General features: G+C 36.6%; 8 protein-coding genes across 8 annotated transcripts; 2 read left to right on the forward strand and 6 right to left on the reverse strand. All coding sequences in view use genetic code 12, as the record gives it.

Moving 5' to 3' along the window:
* Positions 1-9,340: 9,340 nt before the first annotated feature.
* On the reverse strand, positions 9,341-11,736 carry DASC09_042040 (putative carboxylic ester hydrolase; the record flags this gene model as incomplete). Its single annotated transcript, XM_064997803.1, has 2 exons — positions 9,341-11,520; positions 11,727-11,736. The coding sequence occupies 2 exons, from the start codon at positions 11,734-11,736 to the stop codon at positions 9,341-9,343; spliced, it is 2,190 nt and encodes a 729-aa protein (XP_064853875.1).
* A 476-nt stretch (positions 11,737-12,212) lies between these two features.
* On the forward strand, positions 12,213-12,917 carry SSP120 (nucleobindin SSP120; the record flags this gene model as incomplete). The annotated part of the gene is made up of 1 exon (XM_064997804.1): positions 12,213-12,917. One exon carries the CDS (start codon positions 12,213-12,215, stop codon positions 12,915-12,917), a length of 705 nt encoding a protein of 234 aa, XP_064853876.1.
* Positions 12,918-13,213: 296 nt separating this feature from the next.
* RNH1 (RNA-DNA hybrid ribonuclease) lies at positions 13,214-14,098 on the reverse strand (the record flags this gene model as incomplete). The annotated part of the gene is made up of 1 exon (XM_064997805.1): positions 13,214-14,098. The coding sequence occupies one exon, from the start codon at positions 14,096-14,098 to the stop codon at positions 13,214-13,216; it is 885 nt and encodes a 294-aa protein (XP_064853877.1).
* A 1,078-nt stretch (positions 14,099-15,176) lies between these two features.
* Positions 15,177-16,676, reverse strand: DASC09_042070 (uncharacterized protein; the record flags this gene model as incomplete). Its single annotated transcript, XM_064997806.1, has 1 exon — positions 15,177-16,676. One exon carries the CDS (start codon positions 16,674-16,676, stop codon positions 15,177-15,179), a length of 1,500 nt encoding a protein of 499 aa, XP_064853878.1.
* Positions 16,677-17,060: 384 nt separating this feature from the next.
* Positions 17,061-18,206, reverse strand: AGX1 (alanine--glyoxylate transaminase; the record flags this gene model as incomplete). Its single annotated transcript, XM_064997807.1, has 1 exon — positions 17,061-18,206. The coding sequence occupies one exon, from the start codon at positions 18,204-18,206 to the stop codon at positions 17,061-17,063; it is 1,146 nt and encodes a 381-aa protein (XP_064853879.1).
* Positions 18,207-18,785: 579 nt separating this feature from the next.
* DASC09_042090 (uncharacterized protein) lies at positions 18,786-18,995 on the reverse strand (the record flags this gene model as incomplete). Its single annotated transcript, XM_064997808.1, has 2 exons — positions 18,786-18,894; positions 18,925-18,995. 2 exons carry the CDS (start codon positions 18,993-18,995, stop codon positions 18,786-18,788), a joined length of 180 nt encoding a protein of 59 aa, XP_064853880.1.
* A 307-nt stretch (positions 18,996-19,302) lies between these two features.
* On the forward strand, positions 19,303-20,239 carry DASC09_042100 (uncharacterized protein; the record flags this gene model as incomplete). The annotated part of the gene is made up of 2 exons (XM_064997809.1): positions 19,303-19,386; positions 20,060-20,239. 2 exons carry the CDS (start codon positions 19,303-19,305, stop codon positions 20,237-20,239), a joined length of 264 nt encoding a protein of 87 aa, XP_064853881.1.
* A 1,396-nt stretch (positions 20,240-21,635) lies between these two features.
* DASC09_042110 (uncharacterized protein) lies at positions 21,636-23,447 on the reverse strand (the record flags this gene model as incomplete). Its single annotated transcript, XM_064997810.1, has 1 exon — positions 21,636-23,447. One exon carries the CDS (start codon positions 23,445-23,447, stop codon positions 21,636-21,638), a length of 1,812 nt encoding a protein of 603 aa, XP_064853882.1.
* Positions 23,448-26,408: the final 2,961 nt, after the last annotated feature.

Consider the following 26,408-nt stretch of genomic DNA (forward strand, 5'->3'; position numbering starts at 1 on the left):
AGAGAAATCATTGGAGATAAATCGGTTGGTTCCACCAGTGTTGAGGGTTTGGAACCTGTGTTTGCTTTTAAGAAACAGTACAAGTGCTTCAATTGTGGAAAACCCGGTCATTTCAAGAAGGATTGCAAGGCTCCTAGAAAGGAGAGAATGGGTGGTGATCTGAAGAATCCATCACCATCTTGGTATGCATTTATGGGAATGCATGGTAGGGCCTCCAGAGTGTACTTTGACTCTGGTGCCTCGCAACATATTTTGAATGACAGAAAGATGTTTAAAACCATTGGTCCTTTTTCTGGTGAGATCTCAGGTATTGATGGTAGTTCTCTCGAGGTTCAAGGTATCGGGTCTGCGGTGTTTAAGTTACGTGATAACACCAGTATCGAAATCAAGGATGCTTATTATGTTCCAGGGTCAAAGGCCAATTTGATTTCTGTTTCCAAGGCTACTCTGAATGGTGCAAGATTATTATTTGAAGGAAACAAGGTGAAAATGTACCCTGAAAAGAAAGTGGTTGCTGTTAAAGATCCAGTTATGAGTGATCTTTATGCTTTGCACACCAGTGTCGATGGTGTGGCATTTAACAGTGTTGATAAGAGCGGGTTGTGGCACCAGAGATTAGGCCATCCCAGTATGAATATTATGAACAAGTTCAATCTGATGTTTCATTTGGTGAAAGGTAAACTTTACAGTGAAGATTCTGTGCAGTTATGTGAAAGCTGCTTGACAAGTAAAGGGGTTACCAGAAGACCAAAGAGCGGGAAGGGTGCTAAACCACAACAGCCTTTACAATTGTTGCATATGGACGTGTGTGGCCCAATCAATTATGGGTCTATTGATTCGAGCAAATATTTTCTCACTATTGTCGACGGGTATTCCAAGTTTGTGGAGGTTAAGTGTTTGAAAAACAAGTCAGAGTGTGCTGACAGGATTATTGAGTTTATTACATACACCGAAACAATGTTCAAGTCTCAGGGAAAACAGTTTACCGTGGGAACTATCCGCACTGATAATGGTGGTGAATTTGTTACAGGAAAGTTGCATGATTTCATGAGAAGCAAAGGTATTGCCCATGAGTTGACTGTGCCACACCATAGTTATCAAAATGGTGTTGCTGAAAGAATGCATCGGACAATTCAAGACAAAACTAGGTCTTTAATTATTGGGGCTTCTATGCCGGTTCAGTTTTGGTCTGAAGGTGTCCGCACGGCTGTTTATTTGATTAACAGGACGCCATCCCGCGTTATTAATTTCCACACACCATATGGTCGTTGGTATGGATACAAGCCGGGCCTTGACCATCTTCGCTGCTTTGGTTCCCTTGCATATGTGGTTATACCAAACAGTTTGAGAAATGGAAAATTTGATGCTACCGCCAAGGTTGGAGTGATGCTCGGGTATGATAGAGATCACTGTGCGTACAGAATTTTTGATCCTGCTGCCAACAAGATTATTGTGGCGACTCAGGTCAGATTTGATGAGTCAAGATATTACTATCAGGATGTGAAGCGAGTCACTGATGTGGATACCGAGATTGCTAAGGTAAGCAGCTCTGGTGGTATGGGTTTTGCTGGTGGCGTTGCACCAGGCCCTGTTATAAGTGATCCAGACTTAGAGGATGTTGCAAGTGAGATCTCTGTTGATGATGAACGAATGGTTTCCGATTTGGATGATTCAGAAAGAGAGTCCACTGTTTCCTCAAGCAAAGACGTGGAAATGAGAATCATAGACGATGATGAGGATGCCACTGGAGAGTTAATCCCATCAAGGATGGTTTCAGAAGAGTTCAAGTTGGTTACTGCTACAAAAAGGAAAAGATCATCGGGTTCTAGACCCAAGAAAAGTACAGGTTTGATTAAAAGAAATCCATTTGGGATCTTGGCAGAAGTTGAACAAGAATCTGATACATTCAGTTCAGATTCAGAGAGGGAAATTGCTATTGAGAAACCACAAAGGAAGAAATACAGAAACGACAGTAGCTCAAAAGAGCTTACTTCTTTTGTTCCTAATGGTAGTAGCAATGACAACTTGGTGGTTTCGGAAATTGAGCCACATGTTGAACAGCCAAGTGATTGTGATGAGGAATCAGAACTGAATGATGATGCCGAAGGCAAGTTGTTAGAGTACAAACCTGTGAATTATGTTGCCTCTTGTTTTATGGCTGGTGAAGCTGCTGCTTTGGCTGGTGGAAGTGATGTTCCTGGAAATTATAAGGAAGCCATGAAGAGCAACGAAAGTGCAGAATGGAAGCGCGCTTGTGACGAAGAAATTGCGGCTCACAAGGAGAATTCCACTTATGAATTGGTCGAGTTGCCGAAAGGAAGAAAGCCAATTACATGTCGTTGGGTCTTTGCAAAGAAAGATAACGGAGTCTTCAAGGGAAGACTTGTTGCTCGAGGATTCACACAGGTGAAGGGTATTGACTACAATGAGACATTCTTACCTGTGGTGCGTTATGAATCTATCAGGTTGATGTTGAGTATCGCTGCCAAGAATGGAATGGCAGTTCATCAGATGGATGTTAAGACAGCTTTTCTCAATGGGTTTCTTCAAGAAGAATTATACATGACACAGCCGGAAGGGTATGTGGTTAAAGGAAGGGAAACCAGTGTCTTGAGATTGAAGAAAAGCTTGTATGGTTTGAAACAGGCTCCCTTGGTGTGGAATGAAAGAATCCACAGTGTTTTGTCGTCGCTTGGTTTTGTCAGAAACGGTGCTGAATATTGTCTATATTCAAGGAAATCCGAAAAGTCTTTTGTGATGGTTGCGCTTTACGTTGATGATTTATTGATAACTGGTACCTCAGATTTTGCCATCAGGAAAGTGAAAAGTGAATTGATGAATGTCTTCAAGATGAAGGACTTGGGAATAGTCAGGAAATTTTTGGGTATCAATATCTCGCAAGCTAATGGACTTGGGAATAGTCAGGAAATTTTTGGGTATCAATATCTCGCAAGCTAATGGAGGTATTAACATGAGCTTGAAAGACTATATTGGCTCTATGTTAAAGGAATTTGGAATGGAGAATTGCAACCCAGATAAGACGCCTACTATTGCTGGTCAGGAGCTCACCTTGGTGGACAACAGTGCTGAGGATTGTGATGCCACAGCTTACAGATCTTTGGTTGGAAAATTATTGTTTGCTGCTAATACTGTTAGAAGCGATATCAGCTATATCGTCGGTGTTCTATCCAGATACCTCAAGGAACCAAAGGAGGTGCATTATAAGGCAGCAAAGAGAGTTTTAAGATACTTGAAAGGAACCAAAGATTTGGGAATAAGATATGAGGCTGGCAATAATGATAACGGTGAGCTTCTTGGATACTGTGATGCTGACTGGGCTGGAGATAAGTCAGACAGAAAGTCTACTACTGGGTTGTTGAAGTTTTGTAACCCTAGTTACAGTAGTCATTACCAATAACAAATACTATCAAACTATCCTTGTTATTATTCTTATTCTTCTTAACTAACTAACTATTTAAATAACAAAATATAAACTCAAACTATGGGGAGAGGCCCCATATTTATAATAAGACCAATATATATGATTTGTAATCATACATCCATCTAGAACATTCTAGATGATTAATCATATGCACAATGACTAATTATTAGGCTGAGTCATAATCACATGCAGATTATATATTGCTCAGCCATGGTAAATAAACCGTCTTATCCGAGACTCGAACCCAGGATCTATTCAACACATTGATACCCGTGTTAACCGTTGAGCCATCTGTACAAAACCCAATATATGACTTTGGATTGTCAACTCAACATGGGTTTGTGTTCAAATATGCCAATGGTGCAATCACATGGAGATCTAAGAAGCAAGCTACTGTTGCTCTTTCTACGGCAGAGGCTGAATACATGTCACTAAGTGAAGGAGTCAAGGAAGCATTATGGCTAATGCAAGTGTTCAAGGAATTTGGGATCAATACTGGTCCAGTGAGGATGTTTGATGATAAATGTTGAGTTGGCAATCCAAAGTTATGTGGTTAGTCATTGTTCATGGAACCTTCTAGAACTCATGGAACCTTCTAGAACTTATGGAACCTTCTAGAACTTATGGAACCTTCTAGAATTCCATGGAACATTCTAGAGCTTATGGAACCTTCTAGAACCCATTGAGATTAATATAAATATGGGCCATGCCCCCCATAGTCTGAGTTTGTCCTTTATATAATTTAGATAGTTAACAAGTAAAACAAGTATAACAAGGGAATAAATATTATTGAATATTATTGTTATCAATGTCTTTTGTAACTAGAGTTACAAAACTACAACAATAAACAAGGGTGTATTGAGATGGCAAAGCATCCAGCTTTCCATCATCGCACCAAACACATTGACATCAGGACTCACTTTATCAGGGACCACATTGGATCTGGCTCTATCAATTTGGAGTACTTGAGCACTGGAATCATGGTTGCTGACATGTTCACTAAAGGTCTTGCTGCTCCTCAATTCATAGAGCTAAGAAAGCTTTGTGGTATGGTGACTTTGAATTGAGAGAGGGTGTTGAGTTGACAATCCAAAGTTATGTGGTTAGTCATTGTTCATGGAACCTTCTAGAACTTATGGAACATTCTAGAGCTTATGGAACCTTCTAGAACCCATTGAGATTAATATAAATATGGGCCATGCCCCCCATAGTCTGAGTTTGTCCTTTATATAATTTAGATAGTTAACAAGTAAAACAAGTATAACAAGGGAATAAATATTATTGAATATTATTGTTATCAATGTCTTTTGTAACTAGAGTTACAAAACTACAACAATATTTGGTGCTGATGTCTTTTTGGAGAGTATTAGGCCAGGTTTGACACGAGTTCCCAATTTTAACGCCTAGATATTGGATTTCATAATTATTGTCAGCAATATCTATTTGGAAGTCGGACTGGAATGGTATTTGATCGCATGGAACAATTAATCTGGATTTGCTTTTGTTTAATTTAGAACCACTGACTTGTTCGAACGCCTGAATTATCTTCATAGTGTTTTTGAAGTCATTATGATCTCTCAAGAATAAGGTAACATCATCTGCATAGGCAAGGTATTTGACTCTGGGGATGATGTTTGGTTGGATCTTATGGTTGTAACTGAATCCTTTATTTAATCCTTGGATGGCTCTTAGAAAAGGTTCAAGGGCTAACGCGAAAATTGTTGGTGAAAGTGGGTTGCCCTGAAGGGTTCCGTTTCTTAATGGGAAAGAAGGGCCTGTAATGTTATTTAGGCAAATGGTTCCGAGGGCTTTGGTAAGGATAGCGTGAATTGTTTCCGTCATTTTTCCAAAATTGAGTTTTCGAAGTAATATTTTAAGGTGCTGTGTGTGTAGACTATTTTTTTTTTTTTTAAAGACAAAATTCAATATATTAATTAATTATATAACTATATATCTCATAAACTATCTAATGTAGTTTGAAAATTAAAGTATTAAGGGAAAACCATTAATGGTGAAAAACCCTATTATTGTGAAAAAATGTTTTTATGCGTTTTTAGGGTTTTTAATTGTTGTTTTTTTTTTTGATTTTATTTTTTTTTGATTTTATTTTCTTGTTTTTCCCCACCTATTTTTTCTTCTCCGCTTGAAAGATATTGCTTTCAAGCAAGAAGATCATTGAATCAACGGCCATATGACAATTGAAATGCCTTTTGGATTTCAATCTTGATAATTTTCGTTGGAAACCTAGATATCTATCGATCGTTCTGGTTTCGTTCATGTTTGTGGCAGGGGTAATGATTGTTTGCCAGGTTAATGGGATATTCAAGTCAATTTTTTTCCAAAGTTTCTGGGCCAATGGACATTCAATAAGATGGTGCTTCATGATTTCAAATTGGATTTCCTTTGGGGCATATTGGGGTTCATCATATCTGGTTAATTTTTTGCTGCAATAGTCACAATGATTATTTACGTAATTGTGATTTTCAATGCCCAAATGAAAGATGTGAATATTTTGATATTTCCCCGGGAAATGTTGGTTGAATTTTTTGAGGTTATGCCAAAAGTTATCAACTTGTTTCTGATTCACCCCAGTAATGACCATGAGTGTTTTTGACATCTTGTTCACATCTTGTTTTTCCCGTTGTTTTTTACTTCCTTTAGTATGGTCAAAATCCTTAATTCTAATTGGAATGTGTTGTTGATATTTTTCAGGAATCCCTTTTTCAATTGAATTTTTCAAATCTTCAATTCCAATCTTCATTGGCTTCAACCTGATTGTACGTTTCTTTATACCAAGAACTTTTCTGAAATCCCAGTACGCTGTCCTTTCAGCATCTGAGAATGTGCTGCTATTCATAACTTCTAAGGAAATTGAATCATTGGTATTCTCAATGTCATCCGCTAGTTCAAGTAATACCACCCACCAATAATGAGTTTTGATATAATCTTCCTTTGGTGATTTTGTTGGTGATGTTTTTTGAATGATGTTGTTGATACTTGATTGAATTTTGAAACGTAATATCTGGTTATATTTAGTGTGACTATCCAAAAACAAATCCTGGAAAATTTTGGCTCTTCGGTGTTGGAGTTGAGACTTTAAATCAATCATTGAGAAACCGCCTTTGTTGTTGTGTGTCTTGAGTGTATCCAAAGAAATAGGTGTATCTTGCTTGACCAATAACTTAATCGATGTGTCAATTTGATTCAACTGATTGGGTAACAAAGGTTGGTGTAGTTCTTTGTAATAGAACTTGGATGCAATATATGTGTTGAATGCTTCTATTTTTGATTGAATCAGCAAGCTGGTCATGTTTGATAACTTGTACTTGATATGGAGGTCACGCTGCAATGTTTCCGGCCAAAATGTCACTGATGGTCCAATAGTTATCCCCAAATATGTCAATTGAAAGTTTTCATCAGCAATCTCAAATGGGAATGGTGTCAAAAATGGATAATTATCAGTTGGTATGATTAGTTGGGATTTCTTTTCATTGAGTTTGCTGCCACTGAATTTTTCAAATAGTCTAATACATTTCATTGTTTTGGAATAATCTCTTTTATCTTTGAGGAAAACTGTGATATCATCAGCAAAAGCAAGATAATGTTGACTGCTATATGCTTCAGGTATCAAATCTCCTTGGTAACTATGGCCTCTGGTATTCTGTTTGATAGATCGTAGTAAAGGTTCTACTGCTAATGCAAATAATGAAGGGGAAAACGGATTACCTTGGAGGGTACCATTTTTTAAATTGAATAATGGGCCGGTCATGTTGTTGATGTATAAGGATCCCGTTGTCTGCTTGAGGATGTTGATGATTAACTTGGCTAATTTTTTTCCAAAATTTAAATGGGACAATAGTTGTTCCATATATTCGTGAGATATCCTATCGAACGCTTTCTCCAAATCCACAATTAGTATCAGCTTTTGTGGATTTGGTATTATATGCGTTTTATCTTTTGGATGAATTAGACTATCTAACATTTCTCTGAAAATGGTGATGTTGGAGAACGATGACCGGCCTGGAATAAAACCAGCTTGATCTTCCCCTATGATATCGGGCAAGTGCTTCAACAACCTATTATTAATTATTGTGGATAATAATCGAAGATTAGTGTTGATAAGGGCTATCGGCCTATAGTTTCCAATGTTTTCTTTTGACTTTCCAGGCTTTGGTATGATGTTAAAGAGTATAGTTCGGTAGTGGAATGGTAAATTTCCTTCAGTTAGAATGTGGTTAAATTCTTGAAGAAGGATGTGTTTGATTTGGGGAAATAATTCCTTATAAAATTTGTATGGGATTCCATCTATGCCCGGTGTGGACTTCAAATTTGCCGAATCAATTGCCAGTTTGAGTTCTTCCATTGTTATGGAGGAATCCATTTTTCTCTTCTCTTCAGGAGATATTCCTTGGGTTGGAATCACGTCCTGAAGATATTTATGTATTTTTTTTGTGTCCTTTGTTCCTCTGGTTCCATCAAACAAGTCCATATAATATTCAGTTGCTATTTTCATTATCTCTTCATGAGATTGAACTAGTGTCCCTTGTACATCTTTTAGCTGTTTTATTGGGCGTTTTTTTTATTCTATTTTATAACCAATTGCTCAAACCATATTACAACAATACAACACAGTGTGTAGTGGCGTGGATGGTTTAGTGGTAAAATTCAACTTTGCCATAGTTGAGCCCCGGGTTCGATTCCCGGTCTACGCATTTAACTTCCAAAATTTCACTTGGAAAAATTCTTTCCTCTTAGAGGCCAACAACCAAGGCGTTTGGTTATCAATCAAAAACAAGCTTACTTTTTTGTCAGAGTATACCACAACGGTGGTATTCAACTCATTTCTCTGATCAATCCTAAGTATGGTACCGATACTGGATTGTACTAACATTGCTACATTACTGGTTCTAGACTGTATTTGATTAGTTATAGCAACCGTAGCTTGGCAAGTCAGGAGCAAGAAGCAATAATCTGGATAATGACGTACGGAGCTTCTAATAGTCAGGAAGGAAGAATTGTATAATAAAGGATGTCTACATCCTTAAAATATCTCACACTAGTAAACTAGATAGTTGAGTAAGAGCAATTAACATTGACTTGACAGACCCGAAAGAATATTATTATTGTAATGGCTTCAACTAATGAGTCCAATGATGCAATCATTGCTGATGCACTGAACACTTCAACTACTCAGTCTGATTCGGCTTCTACTGCTAATCAACAAGCGGGTGTCCCTAGCTCAGCTAGCGACTCCCATCAAAAACTTCCACTTCTCAAGACGAATATACCATGGTTGTGGCACATAATACTATTTTGTTCAAGTATTTTGAAAATACTTTGTGATGGCGCAGCCAACTATATGATCGTTTACATTTATTATCTATGATGAGGTACTTGAAACTTAGAAACCATTAGAACCTTGAAATAGGAGACTGTAGAAGGCGCTCAGGTTAGTTGTACATGGTTCATAATAAAAGAGAATTTGAAATCTTATCTTCATTTTAACCTTCAAATGCCTCATATTATTCAATGTTGGCTATAATGAATTTACAGAGCAAAATAAATACACATGAGTCGCAGTTGGAACTATCTTATATATATAACGACCAACCAAACAACAGAGATTGTGTACTACAAGGCTGGGTAGCCTACTATAAGCAGTGAAAATATGTCATGATATTATGTAATCACATTATAAAGAAACCTCCGGTTCTCATACAATCTTCATAAATCGTTTCAGTATAATATATCTATGTATATAGAAAGGGTCTCTTGTTTCATATAAGTTTTAATGAAAATAATTAGCTCCATTGAAAATTCTAGAACATTCAAAAGTATCAGCGAAATTTTGACAAATGAAGGTAGTTGAAATAAATTAACAAATGTCCTTCACCAAAACTAGGAATAGCAAAATTCTTTAAAGCACTTTTGACACACCTTTGGAATACTGAATGTATATGGATTGATTTTTCTGTTCATTCCTAGACTTCCTCTATCAAATTCTCTTTTTAATGTAGCACAAGCTATGCATTTATCATAATAGGGAATATACGAGGAATTTCCATATGTCACAATGTTCACTCCATTTGTTAGCATACCGCTGACCTCTTCAGGGCTATATGAAAGTTTGAATGTCGAAATATTTGATTGGAATGAATATGGTGAGTTTGGGAAATAAACAATTAATGGCGGGAGCCATAAGTTGCTGGTATGGTTTTCATGGAGATCCCTTTGGAAGGTCGGATTTTTTCTCTCAGGATAATCTTGCAAGTGACATCCCATAAAGCTAGGCATTTTGTTTAAACCTTTAGAAACCAATTCAGTCGATGATGGTACATTTGGGAAAACACTATGATAATATAACTTTGATTCTGGAGAGTGTTTATATGCAAAAGCTGGCATGTTGGTATTTTTGGCATATCTATCAAAAGTGGCTTTTAAAGATGTACCATTCGGAAATCCTCTCATGTCCGAAGTTGAATCTATTGCAAAAATTATATCCACGTTTCTTGCTTCTTGTAAATATGGATAGAAGGGAATATTCTGTTTGTCTTCACCACCGTCAACCATGAAAAGATTAGGAGATTTTACAAAATCTTCATCAGAATTAGAGCTAGTGAATCCATAAAATGGATTAGGAGCCAAAATAGCATAATCAGGATGGTTCTTGGAAATTCTTTCAAAGTTCTTACCCAAACCAAAAGTATACAAAATAACGCTCATAGCCACAGAAGTTTTCTTTTTTGCAGAGGTGACCGCTTGCCATATATAAATCAAAACGTTGTTGAAGAGGGAAGAGGATGTCGCAGTTATGAAGCCAATATTATCAAAGCCAGAGACACAAAGTGGTTGATTTTGCTGATTGTAAAACACAGGTGATCCGTTAAACACAGGTGATCCAAGATATTCAATATCAGTAAAGGCATTCAAGTAATAATCCCAGGATCCGAATTCAAAGGGGGTGAATTCCAAAATCTGTGAGTTCTGATTGGTTGCAATAACATCAGGCCATCTTGAGTTACTTAAAATTATAGGCAATGGCATTTCATAGGATTTGAATGATTCTAATGTTTTAGTGGATGAGTAAGTCAAAGGTATTTCTAAGGAAACATCAGGCAACCGACCCGATGAAGATAAATAGAGTCTTTTAGTCAATGCTATGGCCAAATAATCAGTAAATGTTATACCAAATCCAGCTAGTTTTTTAATTGTTACTTGGGAATGTAGATTCTGGTAAAAGCTGGATATAGTGTCCCAAGTCACCTCTCCTTTGCTGAAAAGTCCACGACTGCCAAAATATTTATTCCTTAATGAAGTTTGATTTTTGAAAGACTTTATTCCTTTATTAGATGGCGAGAAAGCTTTGGTAACATTGGACAGTGTCGCATTGCAGCATTTAGCATCAAATTTACTGTAATAAAAAGTGTTATTCATCAAATCAATTTTTTCATGCTGTTTATATTCTAACACCCTTTGATGTGTATGGTTTTCATCATTACCATCCTTACTCAATTTTTCCAACCTTTTGATAAATCGTTTGAGCTTATCATTGATAAACCCTGCAATCTTTCGTTTTATCAATGCGTTTTCATAATGATCATTGTGTTCAATACTTAGTTCTCTCTTTGCAAATTTGGGACCACCTCTATTATTGAATGCTTCCTGTTCAGCAGAAAAATCAATGTGCGGAATACCTTCAAGTAAAGGTCTATCAAACTTCCAGCAACTCGGATTATTCCATAAAACATAAATTGATTTGAAATCATGAGCAACCACAGATGATACCAACCAGCTTCCACCGGATACTCCTGAAAGGTACATTGCTGCCTGCAAAATGCCGCCAAGATGGCCAGTATTTGTCGAGTTAGGGGTTCGAGAGTCAAACGCCATTAATGCTCCGGCGCCATTGAACATTGACCTGTAACCACCACCACTAATAGAGATAGCAATGGTGACATTCTTTGTAAGGGTTTCATAAAAGCTATCGGCATCAAAGTCCTCACCCAAATCAGCGCGATGAATAAAGTTTTTATGAGCTTCGCCTGTGATTCTTTGTCTATTGCTGATATACTCCTGTTCTTGAGCGTTGAGATATTGCTGTTTTGTTGGTTAGCACTATTGATGAGCCAGCCACCTCTTTTTCTATGACTTCAAGCAAAAACAAAAGTCCAATACCCACATTCGCTACTCTTACTAATGACCTAGAAGGACATATGACCGAGTAAGGGGAATAGATGTGACGTTCCAGCCCTTCTTTTAGTGGCTGTTTGAGTGGGGGACTGACTGCGTGACATATGGATATAAAAAGGTAAACCAGCAAGAGAACAAAATTACTCTTAAATTTAGAAGACCACATTTGGAAGGATATCTTATTTGGGGAGACAATTATCCTAGACATTCAAAGAAGGAATACAAATATGGTCTGAAATATGCCACAAAAACAAAATTTGCCGACGCCATCCCCGTAAATCAGAACGACAGAAACACGCATACATCGCTAAACAGCAAGAAGTGGGGCCATTACGCCTTCACACGCCCGAATATAGCATCAAATTATATGCTAGTACTAATAATCACTATTAACTGATGGCATAGGTGAATGTATATATAAGGAAGAAACCGTCTTCTATTTAAAAACAAAAAGCACAAAGCAATGTTGTCACTAGTGCCCTTAGCAATTATATGAGAAAAAAAATAAAAGGAACAGAAAAAAAAATCCCCAAATTTGACTGTGTTACGTGTGATCATCGACGCACAAACAAAAGATACCATGAAAATACACGCTATAATATTTGCTTTTGCCTTGCAACTTACACAGAGTTTGGCTATATCTCAAGAGGAGGCTGCAAAGATAGGAACGGACCTCAAACAAAGACCCCCTGCTGGGGTTTCATGGGAAGAATGGCATATGAAGTCAGAGCATGGATTAGATGACTATGATGCTGACTCGGTGTTCCAATTACATCTTTCGTCTAAAAAGGACGCCCTTACAAGAAAAGACATACTTAATATGTATGGGTTATTAAGAACAGAGGTTGTGGGTAGTGGTGACGGAATGGGTAGTCATGATGAAAGTGAAGGTATTACTGATGCTACCAAGGAGGAGATCATCGATAAGGTTTTGAGCATGTGTGATTATAATAAGGATGGAGAGATTACTTTGGATGAGTGGAGAAGATTTTCAAAAAATGGTGGCAGACTCCCTGATATGGGTGTTGGTGTGGGTCATCATGGTGACTTTGAGTATGAATACGAGATTCATCATTGGTTGGAACACCACTCCGAAGATGATCCAGATGTGAAAATACAGCATAAAGAAGACATTGAACATGAACTATTACATCATGAACATGAAATTGAACATGAGGATGGTACTGAAGATGGGCGTCCAAAGAATTTCGTCAAAACATCTGCCCAAGAATTGAATGCTCAGATCATTCTTGCTAACATTCCTTCAAAGTATCGTGCATATTGATTAAAGTTACTTTATATTTGTATATATCCTATACTTCATGCTTTCATTATTTCTCTCTAACATATCCTCTTTCTTTCCTTTTCTCTAGGCGAGTTTTATTTCTAAATTTTTGCAATACTCTATAAAAGGACCTTCATGATTGTTATTTATTTAAACAGTAGAATTATCAGCTGTATCAATTAATAACCAATAAATATTAAAATTAGAAAATAATACTAATAATAATAAACTAAATACGGCAGCCAAGAAGAATATATAGAGAAAAAAAATATGGTGGCAGATCACAACTTCAAAAGCTATTGAGGATGTTTGTCAGCACCTTTGTTAGCTAAAGCATCGGCCATCTCATTCCCATATATACCTTTATGTCCAGGGACGTATGAAATCTTGATGCTTCCTTCGTTGTTGATCTCTTTGATATTACTGATAATTGGTTTAATCAAATCAGAATTGGCCACCGGTGTACCTGTGCTTGTCTTCCATCCATTTCGCTCCCATTTATCCTTCCATTCGGTGACCGCCTTTTTCGTGTATTGAGAATCTGTATGGACATTATACAGACTACCGTTACCAGCACGGATATCATCTAAAATTGAATCTGTGGCATGCCTAAGAGCCTGTAATTCAGCACGTTGATTAGTTTGAACTGGCCCTTTGAGAGGGGCATGATAGTTTTTGGGGTCGTTATCATTCCAATACACACCATAACCTGCTTTGGCATTTGGTTTGCCATTGTTTCTCGATGATCCATCAACGTAAACATCCTTTGTGACTTTGCTAGTACCTTTACGGCTGGAGTAAGAGGAGCTAGAAGCACTATATACAACACTACTTGATCCTGTATAGCTATTCACGGAAGGAGAAGTTTTTGTCGCAGCTTTGATTGTGGTATTAGAGTAATAGCTACTACGACTTGATCCATAGCCACCGGAATTGTAACTGGGTGAGTAACTAGTGGAGCCCCCACTACCTGATCCATAGCTACTTGATCCTCCACCCGAACCATAATTACTGGATTCTCCTCCACTGTTGGAGCTCACAAAACTTCTCGCCTCTGCTTCGGTATTGAAGGATTTGTAAACTGCGTTGGAATAACCATGAACCTGTTCTTTGGCAGACCCCCAGTCATTGAAAACCCCATTGCTACGCCCATTGGCAATGGCATAATACTTTTTTCCCATAGATACAATTGTTTTCAATTTGTCGCCCTGTCTGATTTTTATTGGGGTATAATTTCAGCTTAGGGGGCAAATCATAGAATTCAATTCATACACTCATCGCCTTTCGTGCAGTAACAACTAAATATATAAAACGTGACTTTTCACATGATGAAACTTGTGCAATGCCAAAAGGCCCGAGGGGCTATATCAAAAGTCAATTGAGACCTGATATATGTGAAAAGTGTCGAGCAATGTTCGTATTATTCGACAGGGAAACATTAGTAGATAATGAATCTGGAGAGACCTCGCTTATGTTATCATCAAGTGGATTATTTCTGGGAATCTTTACATAATAGTTTTATAATTATTGTTACAATATTCAGACTAGGGGCTGTGTGTTTGTCATTGACTTATTATATTCTTAGCTCCCCTCTAACCTTTCTGTAAGATACTTATCTTTATATACTTTTCTATATAATAATTATTGTTTCGAACTATAAATAATATCTCCTCTTCTTGGTCATTTACTAGCAATCATTAAATAGCCATAAACAGGTATTTTGGTGTTATATCTATTAGATGGTTCTTAATCCGTATTTCCGTATTGGGCTAATATCAACAAAAAGGATTATATTACTTAGCACAGAGTCACTGATTATGCTGCCAATATATATAATTCAATTTAACAAGAAACTTCAAATTTTGACAGGGTGACAGAAGGGGTCAGGTACTTTTGACGTCACCAGTATTAGTTATGAATAGTAATTATTACCTACCAGGTCCTTATTTTGGCTTGGAGTATACAAAGTAAGCTATATCAAATTCCACTCGCCAATCATATTTTTTTTAAGAGACTTGCTTTTTATTTGGACTAATTTTCTTGGACTTGGTTACTTCATGATAATGTCAGTCAAGAAAAGAACCATATTCTTTGAATAATTAAAAAAAAATACAAAAAATAGCGTACAGCTATGCAGATGCAAGTTTTAGTTATTCATCAGAAAAATCAACAACACGTTTCATCATAACATTTGCAAATATTGGAATTATAAATTGGAAAACTATCAGATTGAAAAGACGAACAAGAAATACTACACTTTTAACTATTCATGATCATCTCCAATTTAGTCTGAAAGTCATCCAAATCATACTTGTAATGAATTACTTTCCGTGTTGGGGTATTGACGAATAGGGAATCATTGACATTCTTCTCTTCTTCCACTGTCGCTCTGATAATCACACATTTTATGCCAAGAATACGCTCTATCACCATGGTATTAACCTCTATGTCAGTTTGATCTAATACAAAAATATGTGTAATGAAGTCAGAGAAAGATAGTGGAGGTAAATCCTTCGATTGATGAAAAAATTGGTTCTTTAGTAATATCAAGTTTAGCAATGATGACAATAACAGCACAGATATCCCAACCGGGTCAATACCATGGCTAACCAATAAATTTATCACAAACTCATAATTTTCCCTCATAATAGGTGGAGAAGGAAGATCTAATTCAGATTTCATTTTCAAACTGTACAAAAGGGAATTGATTGTTTTGCCAATGAAATCTAAGGAGTTAAATCCTCCAGTTTCACGATCACTATTACCATTCAATAAAAAAATCTTTTTCTTTCTTTGTATGGAATCAATAAAGCAATTTACCGCCATTGCTTCCCCAGTCCCTCGGAGCACTAACACTGGGATAATGCTCGTAAAAAGTGAACCGATAGAATAGATGATCACATCTGCTTCTTCCAATATTTTTTGTGCTTGGTCAAATAGTTTTGGCTGGTATTCATGATATTTGTCCTCAATATAATAAATTCTGTTAATTGGTGATATCAATGGTTCACTATGATCCTTTTGAAAGATTAACTGAGGCTCATTAAGATCTATTGTACTCAAATCAATATCACTAGGTACCGATAGCTGGGTTAGTTTTGGTTTTGAAGTTGAAGTTGACGGATGAGATATTTGGGACTGGCCCCTTATTATGTCACCATTGTCAAGCAAGGCTGCAATATTGTATCTTTGATCTTTTGAATTGATAGATGGTATAACCGTAAATTTTCTATTGATACCCACAAATCGTACAAAAAAATCAGCGCATTGATACAAGTCAAACCCATATAATAACCTCAAGGAGAGCATGAATAAGTTCCCAATAGAAGCATTTTGAAAATTGAAATCCTTATGTAAATCTATCAATTGTTTATTTAAATAGATGAGCAAAAACAAAACATAGTTTCGAAACTTGGCATTTATCAATAATCCACAAATCTGATGAGTTCCTGATAGAATCATCCGCCACTCATTATCTGCTTCACTTTTGATTGTACTAATTCTATGATTAAAGAACAGTCCGAAAGAAATGTCCTCATGATTTGCCTGTGAGGACTTTTTGTCTTGTAGTGATGCGAGTTTGGTGATTCTTGATCTTAGATCACCTATGGCCGGACCTCCAAACACTCTAAGGATCTCTGCTGAAGATCCACCATTATCGGATACCGGTAGCACAAATGATATTTTGCATATGTTGGAGATATTATTGAAGGCTGGTATCAAGCTATTTGTGGCAGTTCCCCCAGATATTATCGCCATTTTTTTTGAGGGTGTTATTTTATAGGACATTAGGTGAAAGACTAATAAAACAAAACGAATGAAAGACTTTAAATTAAATAGAAAGAATGAAAGGAGTATTGAAACACCAAAGGGAGGTTAAATAATTGGAGGGACCAATACACACGATAATACGTCTTCACCACTTTGCCAGCGTTGTGTGGCAAGGTTTTCGCATCAACAAAATGCACTATTTTTACTTGGTGCACTACTATTATAACTACTGGTAACCACATCATATAGCAATAATAGAAATATTTTTTATAAATATACCTGTAGGTAAACTACAAAAAATATATAAATGAAGAATAAAATACTGAGAAATAATATATTTAGTAGAATCATATTTAGTAGAATCCCTTTATCTTAGGATTTGACACTTAATTCCAATAAAGATTCCTTGATGGCTTCTAAAGCAACTTTGGTGTCATCTCTATCCACTACAGAAACCCCCATGTGCCCAACACGGAAATATTTAGTAGCGATGTCCTTATGAACACCACCGGCAAATACAACATTACGCTTGCTTGTCAATGGGAATAAGTTTGCCCCAGTGACACCTTCTGGGAAGTAGGCAGCAGTCAAGGCATGACAGCCGGCATGCTTCTTGCTTACCAATTTCAATCCAAGCTTTTCAAGCTCACCCTTGAACCAATCAGAGTTTTCAATGTGCAATTTAAACCTCTCGTCAAGGGGTTTGCACAAAATATTTTCAAGGGAAACTTTCAAAGCATTGATAAGTTGAACTGATGGAGTGGCGAAATAAGCACCTTTGCCGGATTCATAAGCTTTCATAATGATATCCCATCTCTTCAAAGAAGCAAAATATGTGGTATCAACATCTCTGTTTAATGCAACGTCAAGGGCACGACCTGAGATAAAACTGATACTCAAACCTGGAGGGACACCAATCGCTTTCTGGGAAGCAGTTAAAACGTAGTCAATTCCCCACTTGTCGAATTCAATATCTTCAACAGCCACAGAACATACACCATCGACAACAATCAAGGTTTCTGGGGACACTTTTTTCACAATCTTGGAAATCTCTTCAACGTTAGACAAAACTGCGGTGGAGGTATCGACATGGGTTATGGTGATGATTTTATATTTCTTTCTGCCTAATGCCTTTTCGATTTCTTCATAAGAGACATAGTCACCAAGATCAGCTCTAATAACATCAGTATTGACCCCATAAGTGGTCAAGGCATCGGCAAATCTGTCACTAAAGAACCCAGTGGACAAAACCAAGGCATCTTCTTTAGGTTTGATCAAATTAGAAGCAACAATATCCCAGCCAAGAGTACCACTACCAGAAATCACAAAAGCTTGAGCCTTATGATCGGTAGACTTGAATAATTTACGTAAGTTTTGCAAAGCTGATTGAAATATTCCAATAAAGGGTTGATGTGTATGGCTCATGCTTGGGCTGCCATTGGCCTCAAGAACATTGTCGGCAACTTCAATTGATCCAGGAATTAAAAGAAGAGGATGGGCAGATTGTTTGAATGTCATATTAAAGGGTGATATTATGTGTTGGAAACCTTGAGATCAAAGAAGAGGAAGATTACTATGATGGTTAACAGAAGATGAAGAAGCTCGGTGAAAAAAAAGAAGAAGTTCGGCCGGCCGCAGCAGTCACTGCTAATATGGAGCTTATCGCATGCACCATCCCCCATTAAACCGGTGCCCCCCATGCTCCCAACCTTGTTATTATCGGTATCACCCTGCCGTGATATCAGCGATAACTGATACATTATATTTGTCAGCACATGTATTTCATCACTATTGCTATATTTTATATTTTAAGTAACCAAAAAAAAATTATGCGAATTCTTTTTCTTGTATAATAGACCAGAGGCAGTGTATTGTTTAATTGAATTTGAAAACCCTGTGGATTTGAGTCAATCTGTAAGTGACTTTTTCAAGACTTTCCAAGCACGCCAACAATGATCCAGGGCCTTCGATATTATTATTGAGATTGTTGAGTAACTTATTGAACTCCCGATCCAATTCTTGTACGACTTGATAGTGCGGATGATCAATTGGGACGCCAAAATTTTCCAAGATTTTGGAAAATCACCTGCAGATTCACTAATCTAATTCCTGATAAGCATCGCTAGAAAGCAAGCCCAAACTGACGATCTGGTATTTTTGCTCCTCAGTGTAGTGTTTACCGTAAACATCAAAAAACAATTTAACTCTGGCTTACCAGTTGAACAAGTAGAAGTACGAGTAATCCAAGCTGAACCCAGAACTTTGGGCAGTAGCAAATTCAATTTCACGGGTAGTTAATTCAGGCATTGTTATGGTATATTGTGTTCAGGTAGGTATATCGAAATGTTGCTATTCAAAAAATATTTTTAACAAATTGCACATAACTAAAATATATGCCAAATGCCTCTTTATAGGCACTTTTTTTTTTGCTTTGACGTTCCAGGCTAATGTAAAATGTTAAATAGATAGGTACCAGTAGAATAACCAGAAAATAATCTTAGCAGCCAATCACGCACAATATTGGCACGAATGAAGGTATCTTGGTAAAGACAGACAATTTGAGTGATATTAAGATTACATTCGCATCATTAACAGTAAGCAACTCCAAAAAAATATGGCTACTCTTGATCCAAGCGGGTACAAAAATGTCACTTTATTTGGATGGTGGATACATGACATATCACTAATAAATAACCAAGTTAGTAATCTTTGGTTCAAACTTTCAACCCATTAACTAAGATTCTAGAATTCACGAATTTTTTTCAATGTATTATTTTTAGTTTTCCATGGTAATATCATTAGTATTATAGTGTAATATTAACTTGATTTTTTATTAAAATAATATATAAGGAATGAGTGGTTTAGCACCTCTTTATAATGAGTATAGAATAGTAGTTATAAGATAGGGAATAAGATAGTGAATAAGATAGTGAATAAGATAAGGAATAAGATAGGAGATAAGATAAGGAATAGGAGATAGATCTAATTATAAAATAAGGTCGGTAATGCAGAAAAGCTCTGATAAGAAGTAATTGATTAGGTAATGAATGAAAAATACTGGTGGTATATGTTACATATAGGAATGCTTAAAGCACGAATATAAGCAGTTTTTAATTGTAATATATTTCTCATAAAGAACTGTAACAGCTTCTTGCTATTCTTTGCTTATGTAGTGTGGATGTAAACTAAAGCTATTAAAATAAATTATCTATATATGCCCCTTTTATTTTTATTGAATGCAATATTAAAGAAATTCAGCGTTATCTCAACAGGTGGTGATATTGAAGTATTCTATTAGTAGCATGGGAACACAACTATCAGTTGATAGATAATATATAGTCTGTATCTTCATTTAAAATCAATATCTACAGCATTGGAATATCATTTGGATTTTCTCATTCACTCACTCACGCACACCTAAACCTAATGATACATACGTTGATTACCCATACGATTCCAAGAACAATCTTAAAGTCCAGTGTTTACATACGAAAAATAAAAGTGAGTGGCATCAATTTTCTCAAGCAGTGCAACACCATGTGTCTGAATAGAATTTAATACTTATTTTTCTGTCTTATGTAACAGAAGATATAAATTGCAATGTTGAACACTGCGGTGAATTAGCGTAGATCACATACTTCGTTTAATATTTCTCATGACCCAATGATTCCAATTCCAACAGCCAGATGAATTAATGGCCCGTATATTCTGTAGACACACAAAAAATGAGGACCCAATTTGAGTGAATGAATAAGGAAGTAATTGCATCATTGCTGAGGAATGATGAATTGTGATAACTTCATTACCCGATTATTTAGTTGTCTGAATTCAGGAGCATTGTACTGGTAATACACTATTGTTTGAATAATAATTGGGCCCTTAATGCTGGATGGACTGGAGTAAGGAGAATAAAATGCCCTGAATCCAGTATGGGTGGCCACTTCCACTTATCACGGAAGGAATAGGATTGTATTACTTAAGAGTCTAGAATTCTCCTATCTACAGCTGAGATAGATTACTCAGAAGAGTAAGTTTAGTTTAACTAAGAAAGAGTCAATAAACATTTAACCAATCTCAACCAATTTATATTACCATGATGTCTGAGGATACTTTGTTCACTCCTGCTGCTACTACTTCCAAAGGAGCTCCGCAAGTAGAGATCACATCTGGTGATCGACATAACCTAAAAATGGCTTGAAATACCGACTCTTTCTTGAAAGTTTTTGAGTCTAGCAATTTATAATATACCAAAAGAATGAATGAACGAATTGTATATTAACAAGTCAGAGAGGTTCTAAATAACATGTAAGCTGGGCATTTTGTGCCGGCCTTTCTAATAGGTAAAGTAAAATACTATAACTTTCTTACAAAATCACACTCCTTGCTTTAAGAATTAATCACATCACCGGAAAAAAAACTCAACAATCAAGATTATTAAAGGGGAAATGTGTAATAAGAAAATATGATATACCAAGGCAACGGTACTATAAAAACTCCACAACTGTATTGAATTCTAATGGAGAATTTTCATCTGGGCGTGTGGCGTAGTTGGTAGCGCGCCTGCCTTGCAAGCAGGAGGTCACTGGTTCGATTCCTGTCTCGTCCAAATTCTCTCTCATTTAGAGAATGTCTTTTTTTAGGTGAAACGTAAGCTCTCGCCTGTGTTATGTGAATTTTGCGTTTGGCTAAATTCAACGATCTACAATTGTATGTTGTTATCACTCCAATCATTTTTTGTGTATAAGTAAATTATGTAGCTGCTATATAACTTATAAGCCTCTCGGAAAGAATGATTTAATATGAAAAAATGAGTAAATGAATGTATAGTGGCCTGGAATCAGAGAAATGATTTTTCTTTTGAAAAAAAAAAGAAAAAGAAGAAATAAAGTTTATATCGATATGCAAAAAGTTATAGTAATAGTAATAATTTATAGTAATAGTAATAATTTATTCGAACAATACAGCTTCCCCAGTTTTCAAGTCAGCAACTTCCTTGACTCTTGCATCAATTGTTACGTCCACTCCAGTATCATGAGGTCTCAAAAAAGCAGCTCCACCACTACCGCGTCTTAAGCTATTCAAGTTACCGTTAGAGGTGGCACTGGAGTTACTCAATTTTCTTAAACCAGCCAGACTGACAGCATTTCCGTCACTAGAAGAGCTTCCTCTTAATTTTGCCAATTCTTCAGCATTTTTATTCCATTCAGAAAGTTCCATTTCATGTTCTCTTTCAATAGCATATTTTACTGCTTCCAAGACATTAGTACACATGTGTTTTGGCTTATATTTTGGGGTGGTACCTGGTTGATAAACCCCCGTGTTGACAAGAATTGAGTACCATGTGGAATCATGACTATTGGCAAAACGAATATCAGATTCTGGAGTATCCCCAACAAAATAAACAGTGGAAGATTGAGGCAAATCAAGGTCAAGGACAAGATCACCAGTTTCTGCTGGAGTTTGTCCAGCGGCAGATCGGGCCATAGGGGTAACTATATCATCTTCTGAATCATCTTCTGAATCAGAGTCATCGGTATCAGAATCAATAGCCATTTGGAATTTGGAATTACTGATTCTAGACTTCAAAGATGGTCTGGAATTATTTGATGAAGGAACATTTGATTGTGATGGGACCTTATCCTTAGCTTCCTCCTGCTCATGCTCATCAAGCTTCAAGTCAGCCATTTCCTTGGCAACGTATTGTTCCAATTCGTTTTTTCTCCACAAATTCAACACCTTGTCAGCATATCTAAAAGTACCTCTTTGAGGTTTACCAAACCTCGTAACAGTCAATTCTTTGCCAGTATGCTCACCGTAGATGGCAGCAATAGAAACTTGCAATGCTCCCATCCCATATCTTGACAATCCATAATTTGTCGACCAAAGAAAATCAGAATGAGCAAAATAAATCCCAGGACCTTCATCAAAGGTTGGACTGACAGTGCCCATGACACCATTTTTCGATAATAAAAGTTCTAAAATGATTTGCTGATCAGCTGCCCAGCTTCGAGAGTCCGCAAATACCAAAATGGCCTCGATTTCTATCTTGCTAAAGTCTCTATCACGCGCCACTTTCAATTCATCTTCGGTCAAGGTATGGTAAGGGGTTACCGAAGGTTTCCATTTCATGATATCTAATGGAGTAACAACATCTTGGAACCCATAGCCTTCAGCAACTTTGCGACAGGCGTCACCGACACCACCAATGACAAGCACAGTTTTGAATTTGGATACCAAATCCTTCATTGGAGTGTGGCCTTGAATCACTTGGTTTTCCTCAATTTTTACACCCAATCTTTTGGACAATTCTTCAGAACGGGCTTTTTCAGAACGCCCACCACCGTTGGTGACAAAAATGTAAGGCACCTTGATATTATATGGGTTAGCTCCATTAAGCATCTTGAGGGCGTCACGGGCTTGAGGAATAGTATCAGGACCTTTGACAATGACCCCATCTATATCAAAGGCAAAAGCATAGTTTGCGATTCTAGGGTGATCAATTTTTGTTTGTTTAATTGAGCGATTTGCTAGCGAAGAAGATCTACTTCTGCCGCCAACACGAAGGTTAGAAAACGATCCTGCAGTGGTCAAGTTTGCAAATGAGTTTTTGGCACTATTAAGACCTACCCATTGATCTGAAAGAGACAAATTTGAAGGGCGGTTGTTGTGTTGTAATGGAGTCAATTGGTCAATGCCGTCATTGTTCAAGAAAGAAGGAACCGAACGAATTTGTGGGGATGATGGCTCGGAAGGTGACATGGCTATATAGAACAGACTAATAAAATGAGCTAACTTTTTTCTAATGGAATATGTGTAATGTAGACAGTTAAATGAATAATAAACAAACAAATAAAGGCAATAATTACTCCGAGAAATGAGTGAGGATCTGGCGATAATTTATATAGGAAATATAAGGGCGTATGTATGACAGTCCTGCCTTCTCCAGTTGATTGCTTTCATATGTACGTATATGCAGGTAGTGTATGATTTCCACATTGGATGATGTAATGGAAGGTTCTGGACATATGGAAAAAAAATTGGGAGTCGAGCCAGTTAGCAAGCAGACAATTTTTGTGATATATATACGCATATATATATAGATAATATATGGTATCCAAAGTAATTTTTAGAGATTGAATTTGCTTTGTGATGCTGGGTCTTTCTCCGCAATATGGTGTCACACCAACAGTGTGTGTGTTTGGGGGGCACGACAGGGTTATCATCTAATTAATGACGCAATGGGGCGACGGGGGTATGAAGACACACGTGGACTGTCAAGTGACTCAGTGAAACCCTCTTTCTTGCCATTTTGCGGTCTAGACTGTGCGAGCATCAAAAGTTGTAGAGATATATGTTTGTTTCCTGAGTTTATTTGCATTATTCTAACTTAGAGTCACAAGGTAAATTCCTTCTAATTCCTCACAAGGGTTTACACCATCCTGGTTGAGACTATTTTATGGGGTGGGAGTCGATGAACCCAAAACAGAAATGAGGCTAAGTAACATTACGTAACATCCGTGTTTCTAATTATTTGTTGATGAGGTAACATGTTGAGTGGAAGAGTTACAGCAATTTTTATTTTTATTTTATGATTTTCTTTTAAAGAAAAAGAAGCTTTTACTTGTAATGGTGTTTCTCTACACTTTTGATTGATACGGAACACCAGATTATATTCATACTAGTAAGCAAAAATAATTCATACAGATCTCTGGATTTTTTTTTTTTTTTGTGCTTTACTTGATTCATGTCAACCGGGAACAATTTTTCCCAGCATGGAACTCTAATTGCTCACATCAATAGGAAACAAATTTTTGCACCAGACACATGTGTATAAGAAGTTATGAAATTAGACATTTATCTTCTATTTGTGCTTTGATTGAAAGGAATTAGCACATTTCCTCTAATGCTGTGAACAGATATCAATATGTGTCGAAGCATCTCTTCAGAAACCCTCATGATTGGGTTGGACGTAGAACTAAATGTCGGTTTATAGATATTAGTGTAATGATAATAATAAATATAAAGTAAATGCGAACATTTAATAATATATAAACAGGAATTAGGTTGTGAGTCTTGATGATTCTATATACATGATAGTAGTAACTATTAATCGCTAAAAGCTACAAAAGTAGTGGGAGTATTGTCAGTTCCAGCGAAATCACATTACTAACTGCACTACATGAGAGTGGTAGTTACACTCGGAGACCCGAGTCTGAAAATTGATAAGTACGGCTAATAAGCCAATCAGAGGTATTCTGATACTGGAGAAGATTGATCTTCAGAGATTTAAATAATTATATATAGAAGCATAATATACCACCACTGGTAGGAGGGGGAGCTGCGATTGAGAGAGATCCGATTTCGACTGAACTTGTCTTATCATAAACTCTGATATCATTTAATCCCAAGCTGAAATAAACGACACACAAACCATCCAGCCCCCCAATCTAACTTGTAACAACTAATTATTATTACTTCATAATGTCCCAAGATAACTCTAACTATAACTTATCCGTCACTTCCAATGCGGCACCTACGGATGGTCATACTTCCGCTCCGGTAAACTCTAACAAGAATTTACAAGTATTTATGGTTATGAGCCCTTTGACACAGAGCCATGTTAATAGGTCTGTACTATGGGCAGACTGACATTATCTAAGTTTAGTTGAACACTTGCTGCACATGATTTACTACCCTCGATAAAATTTTACGAAAAACTTTGGGCGGTAAGGATTTAAGTAGCTATTATTCTATTATTAATTGCCAATTTTTTTGTTTTTATTTTCTTCTTACACTCTTTTAGCTCGCAATTATTCCTTTTTTTAGACTTCAGTACAATTTTCAGATCTTCATAATAATCGTTTAGCATCAGCCACTTTGATTACATATAATTCTATCCATAGAAATCCTTTCCAATAATTCCAGTCATGAAGTTTTAAATTTACTCAGGTTTGTAAAATCACTAGCTGCATTCTCATAGGATATACGAACTTCTTTAAAAATTAAAAATTCAGCCCTTATCTACTGTACTAAAGTTTGTCAAGAACCACAGACTTTTTGCTAATTCAAATTGATTATCAAATCCTCGGAACCCGAGCTGATCTAAATCTGAAGATGGTTAGTGCTTCATTTAATTTTTTTTTTCTGTTCCCAAAAGAGGAAACGTGTTTACCAAACCTACTTACACAGTGTTTCTAAAGCGAGAATCTATTTTCGCTAGTTTGTACCTAATGGCTGTTAAATGGTTCAGCTCATATATTATACTTATTTAAAGGTTTCTCATTACAAACCTAAGATATCGATCGAACATATTTCATATTTTCTATGTTTTTCGTGGCTCACCCATTCTTACAAACCTACAAACAGTTGTGATGATTTCAAAATAGACCCCATCAAAATATCGCAATGTTGTTGATAGTGGTTTGCGTGTGTTTTGGCCACTATAATCGATCGGAAGTGCTCGATACGTGAGCGTGGATAGCTTGCAATCATTATCGTCGTTTGCAGATATACAGGGAATTTCAATTAGTGGAGTCCTTGTAAGAGAATAAAAAATAACCAAAGTAGTTGTGAGCATTGGGTTATGCTCTTATATTACTGTTATCTCCGGTCCGGGGGTTAAGCCGTGCGGCTTGGCGGTATAAGATAGAGAAGCAACAAAAAAAAACCAACAAGAATCAGAAAATAACAATAAGTAAAGCGATAATTATTATTCATAGG

Source organism: Saccharomycopsis crataegensis (assembly GCF_037102585.1).
Source record: "Saccharomycopsis crataegensis DNA, jcf7180000000084, whole genome shotgun sequence".
NCBI classification, from domain to species: Eukaryota; Fungi; Ascomycota; class Saccharomycetes; order Ascoideales; family Saccharomycopsidaceae; genus Saccharomycopsis; species Saccharomycopsis crataegensis.